General features: G+C 40.9%; 1 protein-coding gene across 3 annotated transcripts in view; it reads right to left on the reverse strand.

The window, feature by feature from the left end:
* The window catches only part of ahcyl2b (adenosylhomocysteinase like 2b), a gene marked incomplete at its 3' end in the record, with an annotated part of 55,104 nt that overhangs the window by 5,444 nt on the left and 36,893 nt on the right, over positions 1-12,767 (reverse strand). For all 3 annotated transcript variants that reach the window (XM_082511960.1, XM_082511962.1, XM_082511961.1), the window contains exons 2-15: positions 12,433-12,541; positions 9,121-9,264; positions 8,738-8,838; positions 8,540-8,642; positions 8,288-8,382; positions 7,942-8,048; positions 6,369-6,485; positions 6,135-6,198; positions 5,004-5,092; positions 4,851-4,921; positions 3,955-4,049; positions 2,384-2,482; positions 483-551; positions 308-386 (exon numbers count right to left, since the gene is read on the reverse strand). In XM_082511960.1, coding sequence (XP_082368086.1) covers positions 308-386; positions 483-551; positions 2,384-2,482; positions 3,955-4,049; positions 4,851-4,921; positions 5,004-5,092; positions 6,135-6,198; positions 6,369-6,485; positions 7,942-8,048; positions 8,288-8,382; positions 8,540-8,642; positions 8,738-8,838; positions 9,121-9,264; positions 12,433-12,541 — 1,342 coding nt within the window. The remainder of the gene's footprint in view (positions 1-307; positions 387-482; positions 552-2,383; positions 2,483-3,954; positions 4,050-4,850; positions 4,922-5,003; positions 5,093-6,134; positions 6,199-6,368; positions 6,486-7,941; positions 8,049-8,287; positions 8,383-8,539; positions 8,643-8,737; positions 8,839-9,120; positions 9,265-12,432; positions 12,542-12,767) is intronic.

Below are 12,767 nucleotides of genomic sequence, written 5' to 3' on the forward strand. Positions count from 1 at the left end.
GTAGATGGTATTTGTTACACAAGAGGTTTTTATGTGTTCTGATATCAAAGTGGACTCTAAATCATAAAAAACTACTATGATAAAGTCCAAAATAATTCGTATTTATCTCACACTGGGGTTAGGCACAGCCCTGCAGTTCATCTTCATCATCCCCTTGAAGACAGAAGGTTTGAACAACAAGTTGGTGGAGCTTTTGCCTAAAACCTAAGAGCCTGACTGAAATTACTTGAATGCCGAAGTCGTTATTTGAAATGTTTAATACAAACATCCACTACTTTAACACATCCAGAAATGATGGTACTCTTACCCATCTTCTTGGGCAGCAGGTAAACATCCTGTTTGTACCGTCCTTCAGGGGCATTGTAGAGCTCTATCAGTGCCAGTGCCTGGACAGATCCACACACACAAATGCAGCAATGCAAAGTGTAACAAGCCAAACATATGCGACAATATAAATGAGACAAATTGATCCACAGCTTTACCTGAGTGGTGGCAGTGATTGAGAGAACGAAAGTGGGCACAGTGGAACAGCTGAGGTTCAGCAGACGACCCTGGACAGGAGGGAAAAAACAAAACAAAAACAACAACACAAGGTTAGAGTACAAGTCAAAAATACACATACAGGCTCGCGCCTTTGTGTAAAAATGTACCTTTTGGGCGGCATCATGAAAAGGAATCAATAAACTCAGATCTCGGTGTCCCTCAACAAATCGACTGTGTATCAGCTGTGTAACGCTGCAGTCAGTCCTGTTAATGAATGAAACTGCTGTGCATTAGCTTACTGATGAAGACAGATGTTGCTAACTATGCACCGAGTGGCCATCCCTCTGAAACTGAAAAGCTACACGAAGAGAGGGGAACAGACTGCCGTTCAACTGTTGTTGCTGGATGATGAAAGCAGAACAGAAACTCCACACAGGGGTTTAATTTGCTGTACACACTGAAGTCCACACACACGCTGCTCGCTAGTGCTGTGTGCATTTTCACATGATAAAGCAGCTGTCTGTGAACCATCTTACAGCTTAATAATGCTCATAAATATGACATAAATGCCTGAGTGTGCATTATTACACTGGGACACAAAAAGGGAACAAAAAAATAACTTCCTTTTTTTGGACAGAGCCACAATTTAAATAAACTTTAAACATCCAAATGTTAGCTATACTAAAGGATCAGATGTTGTTTTGTATATTTAAACTGAATGGCATTTTTGGAGCACTGCTCTATTTTAAGGATCAGAACAGAGTGATCTGGAGGCAGGTGAGGTGAGGATGGAGGCGCAAATCTACTGATGTGGTTAAAACTTCTGCAGATCAAACAGCCTCAGAGAGGCAGGCATTGACAGGCTGGCAGTTTGCCTGTCTGGCCCTGTTGGACTGCTCTCATTCTGTCACATACGCACACACACCTCATCTTATCCTAAAATATTCATGATCAGGGGGTGAGTGTGTGCATATTACTGCAAGTAAAGTTGCAAAAAAGTTTGCAGGGTAAGTGTCCTGTTTATGTGTTTATTCCATAACAACTTGCACTACATTACAAAAGAATATTTTAAATGATGATTAATCAACCAATTATTAAATATGAGAGGATAACTCTGCCAAAGAGGTTTCCAAAGTGATTAAATCAGAGGAGAAAATAGGATGAATAAACTCGCCTAAAAGCAAGAATACGCCCTGAAAGCAGTCGAACTTGAAGATAATTTAACGGATGTGGTTAAACATCGTCTGTGTAAACGTCTACTGTATTTAATCCTTTAAAATTATTTTCTTAAACATTGTCATGGCAGTGGGCCCATTTTACAAAGTGCTCTTTAAATGGCCATAAACCCAATACAGTTTGTGACTCTGATGACAAACCATACGGGGATATTTGTGGTATCAACGCAGAAGAAAGCATTCACAAGGTTCTGCTGTCTGAACACAGACAACTTGGTGTTTTAGGCATAAATTTGGACACGTTATTCGATTATTTTGCCTGCTAACATTAATGCATTATGTACTGCTCTGTTTGAGTGGCTGTTTGCCTGCCAGTTACAGTCTACATACAAAGTAATGCAGAACAGCACTAGCTAGGGGTTCTCTGTCTTACAAAAGTACTCCTGACTTCCAGTTACACAAAGAGGTGCTTAAGAGAATGAAAGAATGAAAAGTGGAATATCCAGCTCTCTAAATAAAGTAAAAGTTTTCTTCTAGGATTTTACATTCTGTTTTTGTATCGCAGCACCATGAATCACTTTATGGCAACCATTTATTTAAATATGGACATATTATCAACATCATCACACCAAAAATGTCTAGTTGCCTGTTGTTGTACCCCGGACTGAACTGATGCCAATTAGACACCAGGATTAGAAGGAAGACGCGTGGCTGGGTGTGTTTACCTCTGCCAGCAGGACTATCCTCTTTCCATCAGGCCAGATTACGTGGTCCACCTGAGAGCGCACTCTCTCCCAGGTGAGTTCAGGAGTCCGCAGACTTGCCTATAAGGAAGAAACGACATCATCGGTTATTTGTATTTGGCTGTTTGCTCTATGACATCTCATCACGAGTCATATATTGACTGAGCACGCTTCATTTCCAGGACTGGAGTGACTCAGAGCTTCCTTTCATATGAACCATTTCCTTTGTCCATCACCCATTGTTATTACTGATTTTGAAACATCCTCACGTTGCCCTGTGTTCCAATTTCTAAACACTTCTGTACAATCTTTAATGACCAGAAAGCTTTATTAGCCTGTTACAGACTGATAAAGGTACTAACAGTAGTGGTAAAGTGTGCATCCGGTGTCTGCAAGTACAAAAGTTTCACAAGACATTTTGAGACCTTTATTATCATTTTATATGAGGTGTAGATTGGAATGTTTAAAGCACACCCATAATAAATATGAAAATATGATTTTTGTGTTAACTGGTTGAAATGAACAATAAGTCAAAATGAAAAAAGGAAATAAAAGTTTCTTGTTAACGCCACGTCCAGCCATCTCTCATTAAACTTATCTTTCCATTCCAGCAGACTTATCGCACAGACTGGCTAGCCTCTTGATTTTTATCTTCACAATTTCCACAAGTGTACTGTAAACTCTAAATGAATGACCTGAAAAGATTCCGTAAACAACAGGGAAACTTATAATAACTTAAGGTTAAGGCAACAAATTAATCTCGTTTTGCTGCTACACACTTGAAACAGGCTTAAAGCATCATTGGAACATTAAGGAAGTAAAAAAAGAAAGCTGCACATGTGACATCCATCCACTATTTGTTGTTAACATTAGCCTAAACCGCTCATCTCTGTATATGAAGATGATTAAGCGTCTTTCTGAAGTGTTCTGCTGGTACAGCCTTTTGTACTGAAGCAAATATCTTAAACATGCAGCTGCACAGGTTGATTTCATTGTGTACATGGGTCAAAGATAGTTACACTGTGTGGTGCAAGTTCTTGCATGCATGTGACTGGTGATACTTAATGATTTATTTTTATGGGTTTTTTTTATTGGTAAATGTGTATTTCAAAGACAAAGATTCATGGCTGCCCTGGATAAAAGCTTAACAATCTTTATGGTTTGAAAGCTTGTAAAGGTCTGCTAGTTTTTGCATTACGTAACCAAAGAAAGGCTAGTGGCAGCTCCATATTTTTCCCTGTCTTTCTAGGAAACTAACTATCCATCTGTCAGTCTTGTTTATTTCTGAGTGTAACAGCAGGTTATAGATCAGACCTTTTACTGACGCCACACTTACTCAAGTCTACGTCGACTGCTACCATGACAACAATGAGCAATCACTGCCCCAGGTCAAGCTTTACAGACGTGAGGACATTTAACAGGGGAGCAGAAATCTTTTACAGTCTCGATCGAGTAGTTCAGTCTTCCAAAATGATAACTAGTGGCAGTGTTTTAACACGCCTAAATCTGATGAGATGACTACAATTTAGACCTCGTGCAAACTGGCAACTGACCACATCGATCTCAGTGTTGGAATGTCCCATGTTGCAGACGATGCAGCCGTTCTTCATGCGGTCGAGGTTCTCTCTCACCACAACGTTCTTATTGCCTGATGAGGGGAGAGGACACAAAGAACAGAGAGAAACGTTGAGGAAGCAAAAATCTCCAGAGGAAGGAAAGAGGCTCGGCTGTACGTGAGGTTTTAATCAAATACGACGCTGTAAAGGGACTGAACAGGTTTTCTGAAATCTATGTACTGGGGGGAAAAGAAGGAGGATTGCCCTTATCGCTCATGATTTAATTACTTATCGCACGACTTGAACAAAGTTAATTAGGGAATGTAATTTAGTTTAGAGTCTCACCTGTCTACATAGAGCATTTTAAATGGTTTTGTATTTATCTATTTAGATCAAAACAAGCTAAAATCTTTTACTAAGCAATAAAAAACAGACGTGATAGAGGTGAATAAAAACCAAACAAAGAGACTGCTGTGTGTATGTGTGAGATAAGAGTTATGACAGCGTGTTTTAATATATTTGTTTCTTTTATTTCACAACACTCTTGAACTTTATTGAGGCCACAAATCCTTTTATTATCTTTGCTGTTATCTTTGCCATTTCCACCTAAGGACAGACCTCTGCAGCTCGCCTGCCAGCAGCACCGACTAATGAAGCTGAGAGGGCGAGTAATTCTCTGCTTCAAGCGCTCAACTTGCTGGCTGCTGAGTTAAGAACTTTATTAGTAGCTGCTGCAGACTGATTACAAGGACTTATTATCCGTTTAGGCACCCTGAATGAATGATACCAGGGACTGCTTTATGTTTTGTATCCTCCTAACATGCAACATCTAAGCTGGATTTCTCTTTGCATTGTGTTTCTTCTTGTCAGATAAGGACAGCGGCTGAACCAACCTGTGCAGGTAATGACGATATCCACTTGTCTGATGACTTCGGTGAGTTTCACCAGCCTGAAGCCGTCCATGCTACGGTTGGTTAAAGAAAGTGTGTAAGATGAATGCAGCATCAACGGCAACAAAGGAAGAACAAGAGCTGAAGAAGTCTCACCAGGCCTGCAAGGCACAGATGGGGTCGATCTCTGTGACGTAGACGATGGAGCCCATTGCTTTGAGGGCAGCGCAGCAGCCTTTTCCAACCTGAGGAGAGAAAAAAAGTACAAATGGAGTTAACACAAAGGACATAAACCCATATCACATGCAGAAACTGTCCATGATGCTTCTGTTTGAGTGAATGTAGTGTGTTAAGTGTGCACACTATTTCACTATTTAGAAAAAGAACTGAAAACGACGTGTTTCTTAATCAACCAGTCACACAATAGGAGCCACGTGGAAGCAACAAGGATCAAACCACCTATTTTGTAGCACTGCTGTCCATTTAGTGTGACTCAGTAGTAATATATTATATTAAATAAATACCAGTACGTCCTACTTGACTGGGTTGCATTTGTCAGTATGCAGGCCACAATTTGACCCCAAATCCTCTGAAGAGGACAGATTACTTACGCCACGACAAAGCACTAACATAGGAGTAATTTGAAGTAATCTTTTTACCATTTTAAAACCTCATACATTTTAATTTTACTCGAAGTCCTCTGTTACACACAAAAAGGTCAAAACTAAGGGCTATGTTTTGAAGCGTGTTCCAGTTTAATAGCAACTATGGTACACAGCGTTGACCACAAGGCGCACTTAGAATTCATTCAATCGTGTCTCAGTAAGTTAAGCACTTGGGTTCAAAGAAAAGACCTCCTACTGTACACTGACACATTAGCCCCGTTAGGTTTTAATTTAAACCCAAAGCAAAGAAAAAGAAAAAAAAAAGAAAGAAAGAAAGAAAAGGTTTAAAGACATTTATGTACTTTTTAAAAAAAAAAAAAATCCACAGCAGCTGGCCTCTGCTACCATCACTTGGATGTTCTATTAGCACAAAACTCTCTGGTGGCTTGTTCTGTATTAATCAAGTTCAAGCCAGCCTTTTACAAATTTAATTGCCACGGCCTTAGCAAAACCCCATCCTTACTTAGATGCCTCAAAAAGGCCGACAACAATTATCTAACTTGTCGTGCTACATTGAAATCTGTTCATGTGCATAAGCGAACTCACAGGAGACAGGACAAGGCTTCAGTGTTTGCATCACTGTGTGAACAAGAAAGGTGCGTGACGAGGACGGTGGCCTTACCTCTCCATATCCACACACCACCACCTGTTTGCCTCCAAACATGACGTCAGTAGTCCTCTTCAGGCTGAGGACAGAAACACTGTTATAACACACAGGCGACCCAATATTTATTCACACTGTTTGGAGCAGACTGGATGCGGGTGTATACACCTTGCAGCAATGCATGTTATTAGAAACAAAAAACTTGGCCTGTTTTATAATTCTAACAAGGTTCAACAGGAGAGCATTTCCTACCCGTCTAAGATGGACTCTCTGCAGCAGTACAGGTTGTCAAATTTCTGCTTGGTGACTGAATCGTTGACATTCATGGCTGGAACGCAGAGTTTCCCGGCCTTGGACAGCTGATATAACCTGCACACACAAACACACACCAAAAAACATTTAAACTTTACATCAGAATACAATCATGTCTCTTAATTCAATGACTGGAAGAAAGGTGGCAAATTAATCCTGACAGGAGAAGCTGCTGCTTAAATCTTTGAAAGGATTTGTTTTATCATTTAGATTTAACTGATGTGTTTCTATTTGCGCAAATGAAGTTGAAATTTTGCTACCATGCCACAAATATACAGTGGAGAACATATTCACCACTAGATGGTGATGTTGGCACACCACAGATTATGTAAACACTTCTTCAGTGAGAAATAAATACACAAACCAGCACATTAACAGACACATTTACAGCACCTGGTTTTATCTACCTAAAGGTGGAATGTCTCATTCATCTGGAGGTAGATGCTGTACTCCTCATCTAAACAAATAACCCCCTCCCACTGGGGCTCAATCACAAGCTCAGCCCTAAAATTCATTGACATGCATCTCCAAGACGACTGCACTAATAATGGGCTAGCTGGTTAGCGCATTCATGCTTACACAGCATGAATGCATATTTCTCATAGCTGTGATTTAAAAAACAAAACACCAAACAAACAAGATCAGCATTAAATATTATCACACAGACCACATGTAAGCACAAAACCCCAGCATGCCAAACTAGTGAGAGCAGGTTGTTCGGACGTTTTTTCTCTCTCTATAGGACGACTATAGTGCCTGCAGGCACCATCCTTTCCCCGGTGAAGCTGAAGCCAGAACCCAGGGCAACCTGCTGCTGCGGCTGCTGGCGCAGAGAAGCCCACCGACAGATGGGGAGTCTTTGCATGCAACAAAGATGCAAGGAAGGCTTCTTGCACAACATTCTCCCGTGAAAACGAGCTAAAATCAAAAACCTCATCAATTCCTCTGAATCCAGTTTTTTGGGATCAACCCTATTTTGGCTAAACAGGGAGTGTTTGCACGTGCAAAACAAATGCAAGCCTTTTTTTCTAATGTCAACCATCGACTCTGAAAACCTGTGCAGGCCTCCTTTTCCAAACTCAGAGACTGACCCAGAATTAATAAGGGGAACTGATGAATACGATTCTATTGATGTCTTCATTTCTATATTTCCTTAGTAACAGAGAGAGGTGCAGGCTCTCAAACCGTCCTGCTCTACAAGCTGGACGGTTTTCCTCTGAATCCACTCAGGAAAACGTGCAGACACTCTCAGGCTATGGTTCTCCTGTGTGTGACCGAACACTCCTTGCTCCAAGTCGGCTTAAACGTTGTGTGAATTGGTCAGAATCACATCTCCCCACAACATGTACAAACACCTGATTTGACTTCAGTACACATACAGAACGGACAACCAGTGGACCATAAAGGGATCTCGTGTGTTGAATCAGAACGGATCAATCGACGTTTATGACACACACACACACACACACACACACACACACAAAAACTAAACTAAAAAGACACCACGTCCTACCTGTGCACACCAGTAACGCTCTCCTCTACTATGCCCTTGATCTTCTTGAACATGCTGGGATATTTTTTATAAATCCAGTGAGTCAGGTCACCACCGTCATCCAAGATCTGACGAGAAATCAGAAAGATAAGTTTTCTATGTTTGAATATGCAGAACAAATTATCTGATATAATGAATGCCCCTTTCTTCACTTCTAGCCACAGTGGTAGACAATCATCACGTAAAAATACATTTAAAAACCTACTACACAACAGATGAATGGCCTACCAATGATTGATGTTTGATGTAAAAACCACAGAGGCAACTTTTCTGTAATAAGCTTTATTTAGATATGTAGGTGTGCTACCATGTTGGGCTGCCAGCCTTCCACATTGACACAGCGGTCGATGCACCACCAGAAGTCGTCCTCTGATTCTCCCTTCCACGCAAATACACTGAAACCTACAAAGAGAGGAAGCGTTGAATACATATTGCATACGAGTGTATGAATAACAATGGATGTGACCATGAAGGGAAAAGCGAGCGCATTAATATTTTAGGCAGCAAAAAAGAGAGAAGAAAAGGTCAGGTGTCACCACATGGGAACACTGAGCCTCACCTCCCTCTGCCAGGGCAGCTGCCACCTCATTCTGGGTGGAGTAGATGTTGCATGCTGCCCATCTGCACTGAGCGCCCAGAGCTGACAGAGTCTCCATCAGCACCTTGGGAGAAGACGAGGGTCAAGTTTGAGTTTTCGTCGTGGCAGAAGAGAAAAATAAACAAGTGTGTGTGAGTGTTTTGCACTGCTACTACTTACAGCAGTCTGGGCAGTGATGTGGGTGCAGCCCACAATCTTGGCACCAGCGAGGGGTTTTTCCCCCTGGGCTCGCTTCCTCAGAGCCATCAGTGCTGGCATCTCTGAAAGAAAAGGAAACACACACATACACACAAATACACATAAGTGGATATACAGGATTGATCTGGATGATTAAGGAATTCCCATCATTTAATCCTCCTAATACTTCAAAACTAATCCATCGCCTCGTGCGGTGGAGTAGCTCGATGAGCGAGGCTCTCTGCTAGGTAATTAGAGAGTAATGTCAATGAAATACATTGAGTTTGATTTTAAATGGTGGTCATAACAGCAGTTTGGTATTTAGCTCAGTTCCCAGTTTTTAAAGCTACTGCCCGCTGGTTCACCTTGCTCAGCTATCTCGATCTCTCTGCGGCCGAAGTCGGCCTGTTTGATGTTTTTGATGCAGAAGTCGCCGTTGCCCTTGGAGTTTTTCTGCTGTTTGTCACGAGGAGATGTCTCGTCATCAGAGCTGTCCGTGTATGATGCCGCTGCAAACAAACACACACAGGCATTGTCAGCATGTCAACACATCACATAGGAGGCAAAATATTGCCGCTGTAACCAAAAACAAAACAAAAAAAAGTTGTAAACTGTGAATCCATGTTTAAGTACAGAATACACTGAATGTATTCTGTACCTAAACATGGATTCTCTCAGCCTCTGGTTTCATCAGAATACATTAAACTCAAATGTGCAACTTGAATTTGTTAGCCTACAGATTTCAGGCACCACAGGCTTTAATTTATCATAGAGCTGCCAGCCAAACTTTTCCCACTAAGAGCAAAACTAGCAGCTTTATCACCTCTGACTGAAGCAGAAAGTAAACACAGGATGTTATTGGACTTAAGTATTTACACTTGGATATAAAAAGAAAACATGTTTGAGTAGTATCACTGGACCTGTGATATAAACAGTCATATGCACAGTCTGCACTTTGCATTATTGTGTGGTTTCAAATGTACTGTACATTTCTATACATGGAGGTGCACAGGGTGTACTCCTCCATGAGTACAAATGGTGCATGATGCCAACATCACACACGCCTTTAAGTGCAGACAGGAAAACAAAGGTTTGAGGGTGTAAGAGGATATCCCGAATCCAATTCTTCAAGTTTTAGTTCATTACAAGCAATCGATATTGATTAACAATAGCGTCACCTCATGTCCGGGGGTAACACCCATGAATTCAAGACAATGTCTGTGCTGTGTTTTTGGCTGTACATGTAAATGATATCCTTAGAGAACGTTCCAAAGATTTTTTTTTTTTTTTAACCTGGCCTTCTTTGGGAAAATCTATGAAATTCTATGCAGAGTGCCTAAATCAGGTAAAAGCTGATGAAGTAAAACATGATTAGTGAGTTGATTTGAAATAATAATAAAAATAAATAAATAAAAAAAAAACAATCTAAATGCCCAAAACTGAAAAACAAATCATCTATCAATGAAAAAAAAATACCCTTCCGTCCTACTTCCAAAACACGTTGGGACAAAACCAGGTGAGGGGAAAAAGGTTTTGCATGATGAAATTCTTCTCAAGAAACACAAAATCTAAAAAAGCTTAAAAACATCCAAACTAAGAAGCCTTAGCCTCGATCTGCTTTACAGTGGCTATAAACTTCAGCTACATGTTAACTTTACCTGGAACCTGTACTGTCATGACATTATTTACAATGTACTGTAAATGTGTTGGTTCTGCTTTACAGACTAGGACCACCAGCTTTAAAAAGAACCCTAATCAAAGGATCCTAAACTAAAGTGGTTCGGGGGAAGCTGTGTGACTGGTGCTTGCTGTAGTCTCTGTACTGTGGGAGCCATCAGAGAAATCAGAATCACTCCAGTGAGGGAATTATGAGGAAAGACAGGGAATCAGCCGAGGAGGAAGAGCGGGGAAAAAAAAGCAGCACAAGGATTCTGTACTGGAGTCTGAAACCAGGCTCAAACAGGAAGAAAGAAAGGGAAAGAAACACAATGTCGCCTTCTCAGCTGACCCCAACAAGCGCCTATGAAAACACAGAGCTGTCTGCAAATGTGCCAGTGGGAAGTTACAGAGCCGAAACGCCTCATCTTCTCTGAATAAAAGTACTGATGCAGGGGCTTTTCTTCTTCTTTTGCACCCCTGACCTGAGGGATCCATTATGCACATGCACTAATACTGACTGACAGTCCATGTGTCCGTTTGCCATCCATCTGTCTGTCCTAGCGCCATCATGCAGATTAATTCATCATGTTAAATGGTGTCGTTTAAAGTTATGTGGCCCGTGACTCTGACACACAGCAGGACATCAAAAGAGCCCGAGTCCAAGTGGCTTATGCAATATCGCATTTAAAAACGACTGATAACTGAGAAGGAAAGGAAAGCCAGGATTATAGTGACCGATTTATAAAGAACCTTTGCTCCCTTGTCCCTTCTTGTTTTCTGTGGTATTTGAGCAGAGCCATGTTAACCATTTCCAAATATACAGGAGTGTTGCATCAATCTACTCAAACTATGGCTACAGCTATCAGTTATATTAGTGATGAGTATTTGAGACCTCTACATCATCAGTGTGACTCGTTTACTCCTAACTTTAACCACCTTATGTGCTTTTATTCGTTAAATTAATTCTGGATGAAAGAAAGCAAAAGATTAAAAAAACATTTTTTAAACAACCACGTTTTTCCTAGTTACTCGATAAATCGTTGCAGCTTGAACTTAAACTAATCATACACAGAGTGTATTGTCTCCAAATCACTCAGCCTGTCTCTCCTGGTTACTCCCAAAGAAAATCATAACATCATGACAATGCATACTTAAACCAAATTTACAAAACAAAGAAACCCCTTATCTATACATACAATGAAACTTGTACTGTAAGACATAAAACTACACCTTACAGTTGCTGATACTAGCTGCCAGCTAAAACTCTTTTTAGACTATTGGCATATTTATCTTTACCAGCTTTCCAGTTAATCACCAATAGGGCGATGGTTTGGCTCTCCCATCCTATTTGGTTTCAGCCACACCCAATGCTTCAGCACCTGCTAATCCTCTAACACAGGGCCCACAGTTTCACATAAACCCAGGGTCTGAGTGTGAGAAAGAGTGCTAGAAACACAAGGACAGAAGTGGTAGATAAGTCCAGTCAACCATTCATCCAGGTGGAACTCAATGGAAAATTTAACATCCCCCTGGAATATCAGATAAGCAGCAAGGTAAAGTGATTGAGTAACAGGCTATAGTTTAAGACAGGAATGCAGGTATGGCGAAAGAGAGACACTGTGATGAAGTCTGCACTATATACTTAAACAAACAGGTCATTTTAGTCTATTTACTTTGTGCTGTAAAGACACTGCTTTAGTCTTAGATGTCTGTGCCAACAAGGCTTGCACGGCCCTGCTATATTTTGTTCAGCGTTTCTTCCACCACTGCTCGCAACTTCCCAACAAGGCCGACTTTATTTGGCTCAGTGTGAGAGCCTCTACCATGCTACCAACTTTCAAGTCTCACTCCTGTGCTCTTTGTTTCATGAGGACACAAACTGAGAAGAGTGGAGCTGAGCAGGTAAGAATAATGTTACTTGAGTCGATGACAAGACATTACTGTGAGCACACTGACACCAAAAATAATAGCTATCATAATCAGGATGAGTCACCCAAACATAAAATCTGTCTGTTTACCTGAGCTGTAGCTGTCTGTGGAGGACTGGGAGATGGAGCGGGACAGAGAGCGCCGTCCGATCTTGGAGGGACGCTTGTTGAACTCCTGTTTCTGGTCTGCAAACTGGATCTGTTGGTGGAGAAGGAGAGCAGAAACATTCAGGCAATCTGAATTGAGCTTTGAAAAATGTATTTAAATAAAACTATTCACAAACAGGACTCACAAAGCAATTTGAAAGCCAGGAAAAGAAAACTTTGCATCTTTAATAAACTGATTGCTTTTTAGCTCAGGTTACTCTAGGTTCATGTTAAGCTCCTGATTAAGAGAATGCTATCCTGAGTGAAAAATGTTTTAC

Source organism: Aulonocara stuartgranti (assembly GCF_965226115.1).
Source record: "Aulonocara stuartgranti genome assembly, chromosome: 17".
NCBI lineage: Eukaryota > Metazoa > Chordata > Actinopteri > Cichliformes > Cichlidae > Aulonocara > Aulonocara stuartgranti.